The sequence below is a fragment of the Rhyacophila brunnea genome, unplaced genomic scaffold (genome assembly GCF_057557595.1).
Source record: "Rhyacophila brunnea isolate RB1 unplaced genomic scaffold, BYU_Rbru_1.0 scaffold_14, whole genome shotgun sequence".
Taxonomy (NCBI): Eukaryota; Metazoa; Arthropoda; class Insecta; order Trichoptera; family Rhyacophilidae; genus Rhyacophila; species Rhyacophila brunnea.
Genome location: NW_028232796.1, coordinates 35,320,087 through 35,341,045, shown reverse-complemented (window position 1 = coordinate 35,341,045; position 20,959 = coordinate 35,320,087). Strand labels below are relative to the sequence as shown.

The 20,959-nt window shown below is 35.2% G+C and overlaps 1 protein-coding gene across 7 annotated transcripts in view; it reads left to right on the top strand.

Moving 5' to 3' along the window:
- Positions 1–20,959, top strand: part of LOC147075910 (organic cation transporter protein-like) — an 85,169-nt gene that overhangs the window by 40,711 nt on the left and 23,499 nt on the right. For all 7 annotated transcript variants that reach the window (XR_015069978.1, XR_015069980.1, XR_015069979.1 and 4 more), the window contains exon 2: positions 6,721–6,949. Coding sequence is in view for 4 of the 7 variants with exons in the window: in XM_085942234.1 (XP_085798360.1) it covers positions 6,721–6,949 (229 nt within the window). In the remaining 3 variants the exon portion in view is untranslated. The remainder of the gene's footprint in view (positions 1–6,720; positions 6,950–20,959) is intronic.

Here is a 20,959-nt window from a genome sequence, read left to right as displayed (position 1 = left end):
ATTTGCCGTTTCACTGATGTATCGTCTTAAGTATCTGATAGTCAGATTATGCGCATGAAAATAAATAAACTGACTAGGTATCTAGCGTTTTTGGAGGCATCAAAAACGCTAGTAAAAACGCCACAAGCCATATGCGTTTTTTGCAAGCTAGATTTCTATAGAAAAATGCTAGATCTGACAAGAAAAACGCAAAATTGGCAACGCTAATTAGTAATTAATTGTTGAATGAAAAAGTATTTTCAGATAGTATTCATTTACAGTTGGTTCTCATTTTGAACGTTTGTTATGTTTACAATATTCATAATATTATCGATATCACAATAAAAACAACAATTGATAATCTTCTTGACCTTTTTAGTGTACGTCGCTACGCACTACCTGCTTTCATAATACGCGCGGAAGACTGCGGCAATATTGTACTTACTCAATTTTTACACAACGTAGATAGAAGGCCATATTATGTTATCGTATTACATTCACATTAAAATGCATTTTTGATCGCAAAAGAAATTAATATAGGTATCATATCTCACTCATGTTCAACTAGTTGGGTTATTAAACCATGTGTCGCGATCAGTGGCGGCTCGTGGATATTATTTCTGGGGGTGCTGCGGTTGATTAAAAATAAAAATAAATGATTATTTGGATTATATTTTACTATTAACATCAATATTATTTCCTTGAAAGAAGGTCTATCACATTTTAGTTGCTCTCGACATCTGTCGCGACTCGTGCCGCGCGTCGCTACTAGCTCACTGCCGTATTCATACACTTTTGAACCGCACTCAACGCAGTAAGCGGTTTATCGGCCGAATAAGAAAACTATAAAAAATGAGATGCGTACAGGAATGCGCATGAATATGAAACTTGGCGGCCGTCCACCTCCTGTTTAAACACGCGCGTCAATATCATTTTACTCCCTACTTCAATTATAGTTTGTCAATTTATGGCTACGGCCGTATGTTGTAGCTTAACTACTGGGGAATGACAAAAGAAATGGCGTATTTCAAAAAAACACTACCTTATTCTTAGGTCAATAATTATTATAAAGCAATCATTATTCATAAGATTTTTATCACACTTGAATGGTCAAAGACATAGCTTATAATAAGTATCTTTAGAATCATCTTCAAATGTGTTAATCTTGCCGATTTTTTGAATAATAAAATGCCTAATTCTTGTCAAATTTGGGATCACAGAGATTATCAATATAATTTTTTATCGTGAATATTTTACGAAAATTATCTCGTAATAAATTATACTAATGGTTTTATAAATGCGTTTAAAAATTAATAAATGTAAAAAATCTTAATACCACTGCACAGTTATGTACCGAAATATGACTATATTCTAAAACATTAGAGCGAGAGGTTTAAAAGAATACTATTTTATCTAACAAAAATACTTTATGCAGTCATCAAATGTTTAAAATAACTATAAAAGATAATAAGGCTTCAAAATTATATAAATAGATTATCACTTACACTCCGTCCAGGATCATGGTTTGAAAATACAATACAAACTCAATTTTGACCTACGACGAGCACGTGGGCCGTTAAGATATACGAGTATTATATATGCAATTGGAAGCAGTCTGCATTGTTTCAAAATATCACCTAAACTGTAATAAACAAGATTAAAATCTCAAACACACTAGTAAGACTGTCATAGGCTGATGGGTAAAATGATAATAATTAGATCCCTTTTCATTTCCGTATGGTACAATAACTTATTCTTCTTCTTTGGCCATATCCGCCCCTTAACTGGAGCATATGGACACCACGCGGCGCCTCCAAGAATCCCTGTCGCTCGCCAGACTTCTTGCTTCGTTCTAGGTCAAACCAGCATCCCGTAGCTCCGCCGTATACACTCTGTAGATTGTATTTAACGGCCTTCTAGGTCGCCGGAATCCGGACGGCTTGAAGAACAGGCAAGCCAGGTTAAAGCTCTCTTCTGGCATCCGCAGCACGTGGCCGAGTCAGGTCCACTTTCGCCTCTTCACTTTCAGCTTGATGAGAGGCTGCTTGGTGCGTTCTCTTATCTCCTCGTTGCTCCTAAAGTCATACCACCGCACACCCAGTATTCGTCGCAAACATCTGTTTTCGAAGCTCAGTATACGGTTGCTCTGAGCCTTCGTAAGGTGCCATGATTCGCTACCGTAAAGCAGCACCGTCAAAATGCAAGCGTCGAATAGGCGGCATTTGGTTTTGACCGAGTACAATCGTGAGTCCCAGACATTTCGCATCGAGTTGAATGTTGATCCAGCCATTCCCATTCGGATAGCGAGCTCTTTCTGCAAAACGCCATCTCCCGTGATATGTACCCCCAGATACTTGAAGCTGTCGACGCTATTGATGTTTTGTCCATCGCTAATCAGAGGGAAATCTGGATCAGGACAGGTTCTATTGCACAAGACGTGTGCAGTTAGCTGCGAGACAAAAGTGTGGCCAGTCGATTCCTAAATAAATATTTATATTGTTAGAAGTATAAAATAAATATGATGTCATAACTAATAAATTATTTAAAGTATATGATAATTATTCATTTATAATTATTAAATTTATATGGTACCATTTGCACATTTTTACACCAATTAACAATTTCAATATTTTAAATTAATTATCGGGGAATCAATGTTTAAAAATTGGTAACATTAGTCTCGGCATGACGCGTAATACGTCAGAGACATGACGTCACTATTCATCCGACTCTATTTAGGTTTATGCATGCAAATTTGCATTAAATAGCTTGAATGCAGTTAGCTGTTATATGCATACGCCAGTCAGAGTCGCTGTCCCGACAACGTTAGCAACACGAAAATACTGTCTAAGCGGCAGTAGGTACCAGACTAAGTTCTGAACGGCGAGCCCCGCTCCCCGCGCCCCCCTTCGCCGATTCAAGCATATTCCATCGAAAATGTTAGGTACTGCATGAAATCACTTTCATCGTTATGATCATTGTTATTGGATGTATCGGTGCATGGGCAAGCTTAACACGCTTAAATAATATTGATATTTTCATATAATATACATACCTACATTTATGTTTATTATAATATTACATTTTTCTCAATTTGCTTGGGGGTGCTGCAGTTCTGCGGTGCATATAGACGAGCCGCCACTGGTCGCGATGTGTTTCGTAGGGATTGCCACCTAGTGCTCGGCGCGTGCAACTCAAATGCATAGCTGGTGTACAAGTGCGTAGCACGTGTACCAATAGTGTGTATTTTAAACTATCGCGACAATAACTGTTTACTCGTAAAAGTGCTCACTGTCTCGCCAATTTCTTCAAGAGTAAGCGAAACGCAATGTTGTCATTTTATAGTACTATTTGGCAGGTCGTGAAAATTGGTTAACCTCAAAATGAGTCTGCACGGTGTAGTTCGTTTTTTTACCGACAGGTTCACTAATTTCGATCTACCGAACGGCGAATCTAGGCGCACGTCTTGCACGGTCAAAGTGTCGCGTGAAAATTCAGAAGCTTCTGAACTTTTTTGATACATGCATGCAATATTGGTGACATATCATAGCATATTGCATATTGGTGATATATAGCATTTTGGTGACAATAATAATAATTGGGGTTACATGCAAATTATACGTATACATTTCACCGTAGCACAGTTCGCCGTGAGCTTTCTTATCGGAAAAAGATGAAAAAATACGCGTTGTTCGTAGAGCATTGCAGACAATAATGTTCTAATTTTATTAGATCCTAACCTAACCAACCTAACACATAATCCAGTATATCGGCTATTTTTAAAATTTGTTTGCCGCTGGCTTCCTGTGAACCGACAAGAACCTTACGTTATTTAGAGATCAATTTTATCTCAGTACTATACGACTCAAAGAGGTTGGGCGGTCTTTAATATACGGCCATATTATATTTCCGATAAGTACAACAATATATTGTCACGACTCACGGTGAAGTGTGATACGTCGAACAGCATACGTACAAATTTCCGGACACGAATAATAATTAGTTATTACCAACACAAATCTTCCTAAATTTATTTACTACCTATAATATAATATTTGCAATTTGCTAAATTGTCATTTATGACCTATTTGCGTTATCTGTTAGCAGTTTACTGCTATTAATAATTTTTATTATCGCGTCATATAAACAGTGCCAATATAAAAATATATTTCTAATTTTATTTCTTTACCACATATTGTAATATTACATTCGTCACCTCTTGCTTGTGTATTATATTATTATTTTATTATCAATATCACTTTGATAAAGTTGCGACTGACTTACATTGTTTATTACCGCAAACTTAGTACCGGATATCTAATGCCGGCTACAAACGTAAATGCATACTTTGTACAAGTATACAAGAACGCGTGTAAAGCGCGAATCAAATTGAGGCGCATGTCGCCTACTGTCACGCTGTCGCGGCGACAAATTTAGGCTATGGTTTCGACATTTTGAACGATCGCCATCTCTGTAAATTCACTGAAGAATGACACTGATAAAGAGTGCCAACTATTATGTATTAGTAATTTGAATTATTCATGCTAATTTCGATTAATTTTAACAGTTTCTACGTGTGCGTGCGTTAAAATTACTTGCGACATGATAACCATAGATAATATTTTGAACAGAACCCAACCTGCAGGATTTCAGCAGACAGGAAAAAGGATTTCAAGTTATACACATTTATATTTTTATGAAAATCGATGTTTTTTAAAATAAATATAAAAAACATTAAAACGCTCAATTACTTAAAAATCTAAACGGTCAAAAATTGAAAACTTAATAAACTAAAATTTAATAACAAATATGACCATAAATATAATGTAATAATAACGTTGTTCGTGACATAAATATGTAACAAATTCACATTTTTTTTACAATAATTTATCAGTTTATCTTTGACTTATAAAAAATCTTTTTAATGTTTTCAGATACTTACATATTTATTAATTAATACAGTTGAAATTGTAAATTATCAAAAATATGTCTCAAATTGCAAGCTTCATATTTTTCCGCTAGGTGCCTCTGTTGATATGAGGATTCCCCTTAAGAAGTGTGGGGACGCATGTATTCCGCTGAAGTATGCAGTTACGTTTGTAGCTGGCTTAATAATGCGTAGGCCAGAGTTCAGACTAAGAACATTACGTGAACAATGTTTTAAGTGTTCATTTTTTCAATTTTTTTTAAAACATATTGTGGACATTACAAATTATAAGTTTAAGACGTTCACAACATGACATGAAACACCATTTATCTTATACATAAAATTAATGTTTCATACAAAATGATTACTAAATTACTTACCCGCATTTTTTTTTTGAAATGCTAGTTTCAGACACTTTTTCTGACATCTAGCTTATTTTCTTATCTCATCTGGCAGATTTTTGTAAATAACAATTGGCAACATCGGTTACATGTCAATAATTTGTATATATCGAATCAATATAGATACCTACATATTCCGATATATAAAATATAAGTTTCATATCTTTGCACTCCGGCTCTAGGATGAAAATAATGTAATATATTCTAAAAATACCCCTTTTGCATATTATATTATCTATTTGTTTAATTATTATTAGATATAAATACAAGTTAATACCGTTTGATTTAATTTTATGCGAGGTAATCAGGCAAAGATACTACGTCATAGATACGTTTTTAAATGCATACAAATTACCAGTATGTGAAAATGTTCGAAGAGCGTGCTTATTGTGCCATCTGTTATTTGAATATTATCTGCTCACGGCTATAGTGTGGGTATACGTGTTACGCCGAATGTGCGAAATTGGCTATTCCATGAAATGGGCTAAATTTTGGCTAATTCATGTAACAGTCAAGCCTGTTGCCTTATTCATGAATTATGTAAATTTTCTGCCGAGTACGTGAATTCGCCAGGGTATGGAATTCTTAAGCTGTCAACATGACAGTAGAAAAAGTAAATTTAATACGGATAGTTTTATTAGTTATAATTGGACATAATATAATATTATTATTAGGTAAGGTTGGATTAGGTTAGGTTAGGTTTTGTAATTCTGAATTATTCAACTGAATGTGCATTTCGAGGTTAGCTAACAAGTGTCAACAAACTATCACAAACATACAATCGACCATTGCACGATTGATACCCAAGCACGAATCAAATCGCAAAAATACCTTTTAATAAAATTCTTCCGTTATCATATTTATAGTTCTAGATTTTTTTTGCGCATAGTAAATGGATATGAACGTCATTGTAGATATTGATCGGTATATTTTTATATTATAATCAATGACATTTGACACATTATTGGTTAGTTTGATTAGTTGCAAAAAACACCACCGAAGCGCGACCATAGATAATATACGTACATTTTGACCAATGCATGAGCATTTGACACATGTAGTTTAGTTGCAAAAAATACCACCGTAGCGCTACTATCTAATTTGTCCAATGCATGAACTAGGCAGAAAATTACTGCCGAATTCACGCACTCGCCAGATATTTTGTCTAATTCATGAATAGGGCAACGGGCGTGCATTTTTCATGATTTAGGCAAAATTTAGCCCATTTCATGTAATAGTCAATTTCGCACATTCGGCGTAACATAGTACGTACAATTTACAGTTTATCATTATTCATAATTTGAAATTTACAGTCATCTTCATTAATTAACTCATTCTGAAATCATAATTGATCCAATAACCAAATATTATTATTTGAGTACGTGTTTTATATCGAATTTACTTTCCCCACAGGTGTAAAATTCCAGAATGCGAGTCAGCTGTTCCCAACATAACCGAAGAATGGCTGGTCCACGCGATGCCTTCCAGCACAGACCCTCGAAGATGCACAAGATACGCTCCTCTTCTCACCAACACTTCACTCGGAGACGGTGGGACGTGTGGAGTGGATGCCTTCGATACGAGCACAATAATACCTTGCGAAGAGTTCGTCTTCGGCAAAGGGCAGTCCATAGTCCAGGAGGTTGGTCATTTAATTATTTTTATTCTCTATTATTCTATTATTATGCCCTTTACAGAGGGCATGTTTTAATTCATTCCGCTTTTTTATAGTTTTTAAAAAGGTCCCGAAGTAGCATTGAATTAAATTTAGTAGAATTTCATCTCGATATACCTATCTGAAGTTTCCGAGATTACAAGATAATTCCTCAAAAAATCCCCACTTGTAATAATTCATCACGAGTAAGTGGTCAGATAGGAACGGTAGTGAGGTGTGGTGAGATGTGGTGTGGTGTGGTTGGAGATACGCGTATCTACATCCAACCGTTGTCGATCGCGGGTGCTCATTCGAACTCTCATCGGAGGCCTATGCTGATGTATGTGTTTAAAGACACCGCATTTATAGAAAAGGAACGTGTAGGTAGAGTAGTGCGCGCGACTACATACAACTGTTGTCGATCATTCGGGTTCGCTCCAGCGCTCAGTTGAGTGTGATACTGTCGCACGTGTCTAAAGGGACTGTCTTGATATTCATATAAATGGCACGCCTAAAATCAACCGGTGTCTAGAATCGTGTCCGGAAACTTGTACGTATGCAGTTCGCCGTCTTTACCGTAAAGTTTTGTATCGGAAATATAGCCGTATATTAAAGACCGCCCAACCTCTTTAGGTCGTATTGTACTGACATAAAATTCATGTCTAAATAAAACACGGTTCTTGCCGGTTTACACTTTAAAGGAAGCCAGCTGCAAAGAATTTTTGAAAATAGCCGATATACTGGATTATTTGTTAGGTTAGGTTTTAATTATTGAATTCATGAATTTTGCCTAAATCAGCTATGAAAATTGAATTAATGTTCATATTGAATCTAATAAAATTGGAGACCGTATAGTATACGGCCATCGGGCCATCTCGTTCCGATAGAAAGCTCACGTTGAACACAGTGAACGGTGATATGTTTTACGTAGGTACATATTTACATGTAACCTATTGAATATAGTTTGATATTTAAATCGTATTTGAGATTAGGTAGTGCTAGCACGTAGAATGCGTCGATGTCGGGATTGATTTTGGTCAATCGCCCCATAGACTCACAGGAATTTAGTCTAAATTGTGATATACTATTATGATTTTATTGGGTTTTAAAAGAGGAGGCATTTACAATTCCTATTTTTATTTCTTCATATCTCTATCACTCACGGCCTTCTGCTGGAATGAAATAAAGAGAAGCTGTGAATTTTCAAGTGTAACGTAGTTTACTCTTGCAGGCACGCAATGTGCTTTACCAATTAAGCTACGGGTATCATACTTCATTATGACGAATTTAACCAGTAGGTACTTACCTAGTTCTTATATAAAACGCTTATCAAATTGCGTTACTTGTTCGTTGAATAAAAGAAATAGTTTATTAAAATTATTAGCCAGTGCAAGTACGTTATAACTAAAATTTGGAGTGATCAGAGGGCGAAGGTTAGTAAACGGGGAACTTAATTGATAACTTAACAAAAAAACCGATAGCCAACACTAACGAAATTTGATAAGCGTCTCTTGTAAGTTAAATTTTTCGTAATTAGGTAGGATGCCCGTAACTTAAGGCCATGCATTAGTTGAGGCACGGTCTAAAAAGATCGTTGCTAGGCGATGTGCGGATTGCGGGTCGCGGGTGAAAATGACGCCTGTCAAACGAAATATTATTTTTCATATAAATCCAACATACGTCCATTTTATGTTCTGTTTATTATTCTATTAGTATCAATAATAATATATTCATTGACATGTTTGCTTTTTAAAGTAAATGGGTAAAGTTTTTAGTCATCTTTACACGATTTTAGAATTAATTGGCCCGTCGCCATCACGCAGCAAAGTGACGTGCGTCCGACTCCACGTTCTCTCAATGAATGCGAAGCAAGTACAAATTTTCGTCGCGCGTACAGTTGAACATTATTTGGCGTTTCACTGATGCGTCACCTTAATTGGTAAAGTACATTGGCGTGAATACAGTACACAGGTTCAAGTCGTGTCGGGCATCGTATTTATTTAAAAAAAAAGATTTTTTCTGGTAGGTAGGTATAGGTATATCTAGGGTGTTTTCAAGTGTATATTTTCTAAACTTTCAGTAGTTTTGAAGTTATACTTCTTTTGGCTCGTTTGGGAAATCAGATCATAGTGTATTTTTGCGTGTTACATGTAACACATAATATATTTTTTCACACGAAAAAAAACGCACTCAATTGGATTCGAACCACCGATTGTTCGGTTATCAGCCGAACGCACTACCTTTATGCCACAGTATGATACTGCAATCGTGACGATTATACAGTATAATATTATAGTTTACAATTGTTCCGTTGCCTAGACAGCGAAATTATTATTGTCGGCCATTTGCAATTCCTTACGTAAACAAACCATTAAATGCCAGAGTGACAGTTGGTACTTTAAAAATAAAAACAACAAGAAACCATTATATAATGTAGTAATATAAGTTAAAGTGTATAGAAATAAACCAACGGCGTTCCAATAAGCGGTCCTTTTTCTTGAGTGTGTAATTTAACAAGATAATTAAGAGCTACTCAAACAATCTAGTTTATCACAAGTTTTGTTTTTGTTTTGTTACGCCAAAGAAGGATAACTTATAACGCGCGTACATAAGTACACACACCGATTTTTTTTATGTTGCTTATTTTTTTAAAATTTGCCAGCTACTCTGGGACCCGACTCTGGCCCTATGATATACATATAAAAGCTCTGCATGACTGCTACAGAGCTATGACTATGCTATGAGCTATGACAATGACGATCACAAGGTGATCTGATTCATCCAATTTCAATATTTAAATTGATATATACTTAGTTCTTGCCCCTCCTTCGCAAGCACATGTCAATTAATACTGAGAAGCTTTGTTTCTAGGCGCATAAATTTTATTTTTATCGTCTGCAATGCCGAAGCTCTGTGATTTTTTTTTGTACATGTCCTTAATTAAAATTGTGTAGGACGAATCTTCAGAGCATAGAGGCATTGTAAGGCAGTGCTCTTCAAACTTTTTCATACCACGGCCCCGGAAAAAAATCCATGGCTCCCCCATCCCCAAAATTTTTAGTCTTTAGTGACAAACAGTATTTTATTTACCATTACTTATTATTATATGTACATTTTTATTAAAAATAATAGAAAATTTCATTTAAGTACTTGCTTGTAAAGCAATAATTATTAAAATTAAAAAAATATTATTTATTAAAGAGGGGTGTGACTACATAGTTTTAGATAATAAATCAATATCCGGTACAATGTTTGAAATGTAATTCGCAGGATTTGCTCCAAAGACATCTCCGTCTTTATTTTTTTTTATGAAAATGCTGTTTTGCATAGGTATGTTGTCGCAAAAGGAATTATAACTAACAATGCTGCTTTAGCGATTGACGGATATTCTTGGTGTCGCCTTATCCAAAATTCTGCAAGACGTCTTTCGACTGGCACGTTTGCGTTACCTGGCCATTAGATATAATTAACTAATTAACATGATATTTAAATGTGGTAATTAAAAATTAATTAACAGGTCAGCAGTGATTGTGTTAAATTTGACTTCAAGGGAATTATCTGATCTAATATCAATCAATTCTTCTTGAGCTGCCCACGCGATATGATCATATTTTAAGGATTTAGCAAATTGTGTTCTTATCCAATTGTACGTCTTGTGGTCTTAGTTTAAGTTTGGGAAATATTTGTTGAAATACTGAAATATTTCGCGGGTCTCTGGCAGGAGCTCCAGGACCCCCTGGCGGCCCCCCAGTTTGTAAAGTACTGTTGTAAAGGATATGAAACACAAAAGGCTATGTTTATATTATTTTGTTTTTTTTAGCAACTTTTTAGCAATTAGTCCCCTACAGATGACAGAACCGTTGGACTCTTGCATATTATTCCACTGTATTATATAGGTAAATCATTCTACAGTGGCACCATAGGCGTTTCGCGTATGTATTGGAACTGTATGCTGCAATGCCTGATTTAATGCTAACTACAACTGCAAGTCGCCTTTTCCGTACCCACGGTGCCACTGTAGAATGATTTACCTATACCTACTTACTATATATACTTAGTTTGCACTCTGTCGCGCACACGGTAAATAATAATTATAAGTTTCTATAAACCTTATCTGACAAAATTGATTTGACGGCTTCCGTTCGTTTCTTTTGCGGTCTTTCCGCGTTATACTATAACCCACCAAATCATCAAACTGATTAGGTTTATCGAAAGTACACAATTGTTAGGCATTAAGAACTGTAAGCAAGAACAGGAAATAGTGGAGGTCTTCATCATGCAGTGGATCCACCTCCGACGATAAGTGTCTATGTATTAATATTTTACCGTATGACAACATTATTTTATCGTAAAAATAATACAGTGGATATGTTTTCTTTTTTTATAATATTCTTTATCATCTTGTATTCTTATGATGGGTTCATTTAGGCCGAAATAACTCTCAATATAAATATCTCAATATTGCAGAAATAACGAACACTTTGTTTACAAACCATTGATAAGTCACATGCATGAATGGTGAGGGATTGAGGTAGGCTGTTAAGATCCGACACAGTGACGTCTAGACGAAATGCCGCCCCATTTTTTTTAAACAGTATTTTTTATCATTCTTTCATGACTGAAATATTTAAGAAATGTCTTGTATTACATTACATTACTAACAAAATATAATTACCACTAAATCTAATTTTATTTATTTAATTATTTCATTATTTCATCATATTATTATTTCAATGAATAGACAATATGGCGAGTCCACAGTTTCAGATACATTTAAAAATACACATAGCAACTTCCAAAACTCGTGAATGACTTGGCAAAAATATTGTTGGATGAATTTTAAATTAGGTAAGTATGTACCTACCTATAATTAAAATATAATTCGCAAATCTGCACGTGTCATTGCTGGCCATCAAGGACAAGGACAACGGAAGTAAACTAGAAATCGCGAACCCGACAAAAAATACAGTCCTGTTAAACCTTTTATGTTAATTAATACATTTTGTTTCCAACTAGTGAGCTGAATTTTTTAATGAAAAGATATTTCCGTTATTACTAAGTTTGGGTGGCTATTTCTACATATAGATACCTAATGATTCTCCTCGATTTGCCGCCCTTCGAATAACTGCCGCCCCCAAACGACGCTCAATCTGCCTACCACCACGGGACGTCACTGATCCGACATAAATAGTGCACACTAAACTTTGTCAGTCATACTTATTTATTTTCATTGAAATAAGGATACAATTTGCAGATGGTGCTCGTTAGTTTGTAATGTTTAATTAAATCGACATTCGACGATCCGACAAAAATAGTGCACACCTTTTCAGATGTACTCATTTGTTTTCGTTTAATTGAGAATACATATTATTATTACAGATGGTGTTGATGAGTTTTTTTTTTAAATTTCATTAAGTCCTGCTGAACCAAATCATAATCAATAACAAATATTCTTCTATTGCCATTAAACCATACATAATTTTAGATATTTTATAAATAAACGATTATTTTTTTACCATTATCTACTATGGCTTGGATTTAAAATGGCCAGGGTTTAAAATTTTTAAAACGAACACTATCTGCACACTATAATCGTAGTTCAATGAAAACCAATACATTTGACTGACAAAGTTTATTGTGCATTATATATACTATGTAATATGCCGAATCTTAACAGCCTACCGCCATCCTTCGCCAATGACGAGCATCAATTTTATTGTAACATGAAATAAAATGTGTTGATTGCTAATTCACATACGGCCACATCTCACGATAATCAGGATATTATAATTATTATTGGTCTCCTCGATTTCACCCTATCCAGTAAGCACGGCTGTTGGGGCCTGCGTTAAAAAACGTAACGCCTAATGCCAGCGCTCCATTACGCCGGCGCTCCATTGGCACGCAAGTCAGACGATTTACAGTCTTCGGACTTTTTTTTCGCGTGGAGCACCCCAGACCTGCGGACTTTTTAATCCGCAGACCAGGCTCGTTGGATTTCAAACATGTTTGATATTTTTGCCAGACTTCGTCAGTCAATCACTATGCAAAATCGATTTGACATTAATACGCAATCATTCGAGCCGAAAAAAAATCTGTAATTGTTTTAAACATTTTCATTGATTAATTTGTTAATTTACACATTAGAAAATGAGAGATTTACCAATTATTTTTTTATTTGTATTTATGAAATTCATAAAAGAAATCGTAAAACTTGTGTTGTTTTCACTGCTTTATTATTTTATGAGAGTCTACATATTATAAATAACACAAAATTATAGGATTATCGGAAGACATTACGAGAATCGTAACTTTTCACTTTCGGGCGGTCCGATTCAACAAATTCACATTTTTTACAATTGTAAGTTTATCTTTCACTTAAAATAAAAAATATTTTTCTTTTTAATGTTTTCAGATACATATTTATTCATTAATACAGTTGAAATTGTAAATTATCAAAAAAATGTCTCAAATTGCAAGCTTCGTATTTTTCCGCTAGGTGCCTCTTTAAAAAAGGCTCAGTAAAGACTTCACCTTAATGAAGTTGTCAGGTGTATTTTTAAATGTACCTATCTGAAGCCGTAGGCTCGCATTATCATCTATTGAAGCAGATATGGCATTTAAATTAGATTTATTTAGTACATATCTTGTTAGCAATGTATATCCATACAACACATTTCTTCAGTGACGTCCCGTGGGGGTAGGCAGATTGAGCGTCGCTTGGGGGCGGCAGTTACTCGAAGGGCGGCAAATCTAGAAAATCATTTGGAACGTTAGCTACCTAAATTGAGTAATAAAAAAAATGTTTTTCCATTAAAAAAAATCATTGAACAAAATGAATTAATTAATATAAAAGTTTTAACAGGTCTGTATTTTTTTTGCGGTGTTCGCGATGTCTAGTTTACTTCTGTTGCCTTTCGGCATCCTTGGTAACCAGAAACGACACGTGCAGATTTACGAATAATTATTACAGTATGCCGTTAAAGTAACCAGTACGCACGGAAATTGCGTTAGCCGTCGAAACTGAGCATGCACCCCTCTCTTACAGAGCGTCCCATCTACCGCTCCTCATCAACGAATTAATTTTGTTTTCAGTGGTAAATATTTTGTTAGTCCGTATTGTATCCATACAACACATTTCTTAGGTATTGGAGTCATAACAGGATGATAAAAAATACTGTATAAAAAAGGGGCGGCATTTTGGCGCTGCCTAGGAGCGGCATTTTGTCTAGGGACGTCACTGCATTTCTTAGATATTGGAGTCATGAAATGATGATAAAAAATACTGTATAAAAAAATGTGGCGGCATTTTGGCACTGCCTACGGGCGGCATTTTGTCTAGGAACGTCACCGTTGACAGCAGTGGCGGAGGGTGACTTTTGGAAACAGGTAGGCTGTGGAGAAAGCACACTTGTTAGATGTATTTACGGGAAATAAGAAGATAATCCGACATAACTACTGATGAATAGGTAGGTACACAAAAACCGATGAAATTTCAATAACTCACTGATGGTATAAAATTAAGCAAATAATTTGAATTATGTATTTTCTTAAATATAAACGCAAGATACGCTCAAAATATATTGAAAATATCCGTTGTTGTGAATCTGTTCCATAAAAATTTATAATTTAACCCGTAAACTAGACATTTTAAAATAGTTCTATATTTAAAACACAGACCTAGATACAATATCAGATTTCAACTTACATAATTGGCTAAATAAATTGTCTTAGTCTATGAATAAACTAACTGACAAATAAAAATCACGAGATAAGTTATTTATTGTTTTTAACAACAATCAATATTTATATGTGATCGAATCCCTAGAAATTATTTTTTTAAATTATCTTAAAAACTATTTTGAATATATGTGCACTTACGTAATATGTAAGCGTAAGCGCTCCTTAACGGCCCACGTGCTCGTCGTAGGTCAAAATTGAGTTTTTATTGTATTTTCAAACCATGATCCTGGACACTCCTTAAACGTTGTAGATAATCTATTTATATAATTTTGTGTCAATTTATGGCTACGGCCGTATGTTGTAGCTTAACCACTAGGGAATGACAAAAGAAATGGCGTATTTCAAAAAAACACTACCTTATTCTTAGATCAATAATTATTATAAAGCAATCATTATTCATAAGATGTTTATCACAATCGAATGGTCAAAGACATAGCTTATAATAAGTATCTTTAGAATCATCTTCAAATGTGTTATATTGCCAATTTTTTGAATAATAAAATGCCTAATTCTTGTCAAATTTGGGATCACAGAGATTATCAATATAATTTTTTATCGTGAATATTTTACAAAAAATATCTCATAATAAATTATACTAATGGTTTCATAAATGCGTTTAAAAATTAATAAACGTAAAAAATCTTAACACCACTGCACAGTTATGTACCGAAATATGACTATATTCTAAAACATTAGAGCGAGAGGTTTAAAAGAATACTATTTTATGTAACAAAAATACTTTATGCAGCCATCAAATGTTTAAAATAACTATAAAGAAGGCTTCAAAATTATATAAATAGATTATCTACAACGTTTAAGGAGTGTCCAGGATCATGGTTTGAAAATACAATAAAAACTCAATTTTAACCTTCGACGAGCATGTCCCCCCTTAAATAGCTTACCAATTTATATGGGCCGCCGCAGACGTCTTGAAATTATGAGAAACAAACTTCATATAAAAAAAGTTTTCGATTCACGCGAACGTAATCCATACAATATGTAAAGCGAAACGAGATGTCGCTTATTTTTTTTAAACCTTCGAGACATGCCATAAATGGTGCTTATTTAAATAATGGAAAAGATCGTAAAATTATTATGACAATTATACGATAGATGTCGTTGAGCATATTGAATATATTATTATGTGATTATGTTATTTAATATGTCAATATGAAATTAAAAAATTTAAATAATCGCCTAGTATGGAATCTTCGCCACTGGTTGACAGCCCACCTCTACCCTTCGCCACTGATATTTAATAAGTAATATTATAGGTAATTGAGATCTGAGAATCCTATGACAGCCGCATAATAGTTAAAATCAGTTCATTATAACAAAAAATATGGCGTTTGAAGAAATATTTGCATTGTGTAAATATAACTGTAATATCAAACACCGGTAAAACAACCTACAATTTCTGGGAGATTTAAAATAATGCCAATCTCGTGATGCATTACACTTTTATTTGTTCTTTACAATTTGAGCACGTATAATAAAAAATACGATTAAACAATTAATTATACCTATATATTTTTTTTCATGTGTTTTATGAATGATTAGTTGGGTCGTTTGGGGAGACCGATAAGTATAAACCCAGGCGATTTTCAAGATTAAATTTTGCTCTGCATGTGGCATGTCTAAAAGATGGAATAACGTGGCGTGGCCTACACAAACGGACACTATTGGTGCTAATCATGGCCCCCATAAAAGGGGAGCTGACAAGGCTCTAGGCTGGGAGGCCGGGTTTAGAGGCGGTCCGGCGTGATGGGTCGACCAGATATGTGAGATAAACACACATCCAAACTTTCTCTAATAAATAGTAATAAAATAGCCTGCGGTGCTTTGTTAATTCATAAATATTAACATTTAAAAAAAATGTGACTGTGCGATGCAATTCTTGATTATTGTGTGTAAATACTCGACAGCTCCGTAATTCAAGTGGATAAATATATAAAAAATACTATACATCGCTAAAAATACACTGAATACCCAATGTTAACCATTTGATAAACGCTATTTTAGAGCGTGTCTTTAAGTTTAGCGATATGTAAGGGGGCCTGCTTCAGGATTTGGGGGCAAGGGTGCTAATACTTAGTACAAGTTATTAGGAATAGAATCATAGTTGATGAACATTCCATCAACACAAACAATGACCCCTCCAAACCAATCCACCCGCACCACACTCGGCATTAATCGAGCGTATCACGAGGGCTTACATTTGGATGTAAAGCATCAGACGGAACACCTACTACAACTACAGTTACGGAAGTCGGTGAGACCGGCTGGCTATGGAAAAGCTGACCTCAATAACCAGTCGCACGTAACGTACGTTTTTTTTTTTAATTATTTCACGTCTGCATGCCTTGCTTAGACCAACCTTACCGACGTCCCTATGCAAAGTGCCGCATATTAACGGCCCACATGCTCAGCGTAGGTAAAAATGGAGTTTTATGGATTTTTCAGAGCATAACCCTGGACATTTCTTAAACGTTGTAGATAATCTATTTATATAATTTTGAAGCCTTATTATCCTTTATATTTATTTTAAATATTTGGTGTAGGTGTCAGAAATGTGATGCGCATGAAAATAAATAAAATTAATATCTATATTTAAAGCTGTTGGAGGCATCAAAAAATGCTAGTAAAAACGCCACAAGCCAGATGCATTTTTTGCAAGCTAGATGCCTATCGAAAAATGCTAGATCTGTCAAGAAAAACGCTAAATTGGCAACGTTGTCTGTACCTATAGATTCGTTTATGTCAGGGCTCGAAATGGACCGGAACGCACCGGAGCGCCGTTCCGGGTCATAAAATCGGCAACATTGTCGTTCCGTCTCATGGAAAAAATAATTTTACCATTTGAGCTAGAATGGCCATAATATAACAAAAAATCACATACTTACTCATTTTTTATAAAACACATAAAAGTAGATAACTATGTTAATATTTTCATAAAATTACCGAGCGCTCCGGTTCGTCAAATTCTCCATTTCGAGTGCTGGTTTACGTACTTTTATTTCATTATTTCGTGGGTAATGTCACAGGTTATGGCTATCTGTAATACAGAATCATGCTGTGTAATGTCGTGTCATTTTAAATTTGAATATGTCTCAAATCGGACATTTTTTTTTTTATTAATTTACAATATTTTTTACAATTAAAAATAATCCTTTGGAAACATTTACAAAGATGTAGTTTAATTGCAATGTAATCGCAATTCGTAAATCCAGGATTATGTAGGATTGTAGGTAATCTAAAATGATTTTATGACTCGCTTAATATTCAGAAATTGTTATCAGTGATAAAGAATGAATTGTCACAACAATAATTTTGTTAGTATAGCGCAGTGGTCTTCAAACTTTGTCAACTCACGGAACCCTTAGAATTATAAGTTTTTTTTCCCGAAAACCCCATCTCATCCTTAGAAAAATGTATCTTAAAATAATTACATTTTTTTTTACACAGTTTGTCGATTTTTTTTGACTCGCGGAACCCCCAGAGAGGTGCCGCGGAACACAGTTTGAAGACCACTGGATAGCATATCACCGCGTGTGCAGTCGATAACATAGGCGCCGTCTACATATTATTACGATTTAGTGACAAGCAACTGCGTGAAAAGATGCATATCCACAGTGACATCCCGTGCGGGTAGGCAGGTCACACGTTGCTTAGGGGCGGCAGATGAAGAGACAGATACGAATATTATAATTTTTGAGACTTACGGCTCGCTTCGTTGAAAAGTACCGACACCTTAGTCTTAGTTCATAAAATAAACATTTTAAAAATCATGGAAAATTATCCCATTTTATAGGTACCTATTGTCATAACATAACCAATGGCGGTTTATTGCACAGGTTGCCTCACTTTTTCAGTCTATTTATTTGTTTTCATTAAACTAATAATAAAATTTGCAGATGGTGCTGGTTAGTTTTTAAAATTAAATGAAACCCTGCCTAAACCAAACCATACTAGTTTAGGCATGTTATGGGCGATTCGACTAAAATAATGCACACTTTTCAAGTCATACTAATTTGTTTTCGTTGAATTACGAATATAAATGTGTTGGTTAGGTTGTTTAAAATTCGTTAAACATGCCCACCAAACCACAATCGATAAAAAATATTTTAAATAGGTAGGTACCTATCTAAAATTATGTATGGTTTAATGGCATAATTTTAGATATTTTATAGATAAATGATAATTTTTTTTACTATTATCTACTATGGCTTGGATTAGGCAGGGCTTAATTGAATTTTAAAAACTAACAAACGCTATCTAGGTACACATTGTGGTCAATGAAAACAAATACGTTTGACTGAAAAAGCTAAGTGCGCACTATTTATGTTGGATCCATCCTACCTCCACCCTTCGCCACTGCTATCTACACTACACCAATAGACATTTTTTTTCAATGTTTTTACCTACATAGATATTATCTATTTATAAATTTTAACTGCGCATGGCGCCGTTGGTAAAAAAATGTTGTGATAAAATGCGGTTTGTGTTGCAATATGATTAAAAAAAACCCGTCATATTGTGTTCAGTTGGTACAAAAAATGCATACCTATCTTTGATACCTATCTCTTATCAGCGTGTAGGGTTGCCAAATGTTCTAATTATCACATACTGCGCAGTGTTTTCTTATATTAGGGACCTAAATCTCGATTTAGTCGAACACAAAATTTAAAGCTAGATCGGAAACACAATTTGAAATTGAAATAGTGGCGCCCTTAGTGACGTGTTTTCAACTATTGGAATGATCAATTATATTGTTTCCCTTCAAAATCTCTATGAAATTATATTATTATAGTATGGCCTAATTACACCAGCGCCCTCGCAGACCCAACCAGATTCAACGATTGTCGTGACTAATCGTTAGCCGTCTCGCACATCAAAACTCGTCCATCTGCAACGTGTCGAATACGTCGATGTGACGTCTCGTTATTCATAAAACACACGTTGCCAAATGGAGCTCCTCAGATTGGCCAAATGCGACTTTTTAGTTTGAAAAAAAAATCTAGTGCTGCTATCAACAAATCTCATGCGTTTCGGGCTGCGAGTCGAATACGTTAGAACGCGTACAAACACCTACGAATTGGACATTCCGATTCGCCGGTCGCCGCTTCCAAGTATCTATATGTTTCGCGAGGGAGATGTGCGCGGTCTTCATATGCAACATAGGATTGACGTTCCTAGAAGGTTTGATTTATGACTGTACGGCAGAGTCGGCTTAAATAGCAATTTTACGAAACGACTCAGCCACCAACTCGATAGTGTGGACATTTGATTTAATTGGTTCAGAATATACGCTCAGTTCCTAGTGTTCACAATAATAATAATTAAGCTAACCAAAAAAAATCTATTGGTCAGCTTGGCGGCAACACTAAACAGCCTTCTCTCATTATGTTGTTACTTTAAATACCAATTGGAGATGACATTTAGACAAGTAACGATTGTATATTATTTTTGTTTTGTAATATTATTGTCTGTTAAAATAATGAATACAGTCAGACACCCCGCATTTATTTCATTATGTAAACGTCAGATATGTGTTATGTCAAACGAATGACAGGGACAGGACGCACTACATACGGCGACGCTTGGAAGCTCGAGGTTAATTCGGATATTTTCGTTCGTCATCGGTAATCTTCGACACGATCGTGCCCATAAATAGGAATTGTTCCAATTTAGTCACGACTCCAGGAAACAACTCAAAAGCGACTTTTCACGATCGGGGGCGATCGTAGCAGACGGTTGTAGAAACTGCCAATGTAATTTGAGTTTTACAACTGAACGTAGGTATACGCTTTCATATTTTCACGACTGAATTCCTACCGATGGCCCGCACAAAGAGGGTCGGACAGGGCTCTAGTCTAGGGGCCCGGGCACAGGGGGGGGGGCGGCGTGGCGGGTCAATAAGATATGTGAAATAAACACACATCACAAATCTGATCATCACACACTCTAATACTCGTAGTAAAAAAAAGTCGTCCGCGACGCTATTTCACGAGGGGGTTATTAACATTTAAAAAATGAGATTGTAAAATGCAATTTTTGACTATTTTGTACACCACTCGACAACTTACTCGTAGATGTATTAAAACTACAAAATATCGCTAAAAATAAACTGAAAGCCTTTACTTTTACCTCTAACAGAGTTTTGAAAACTCTTATTTTGTGCATCACACATGCTATTAAACTTAGAGATAGGTAGGGGGGTGGCGCCAAAGATCCTGGCCGGGGGGCCCGCTTTAG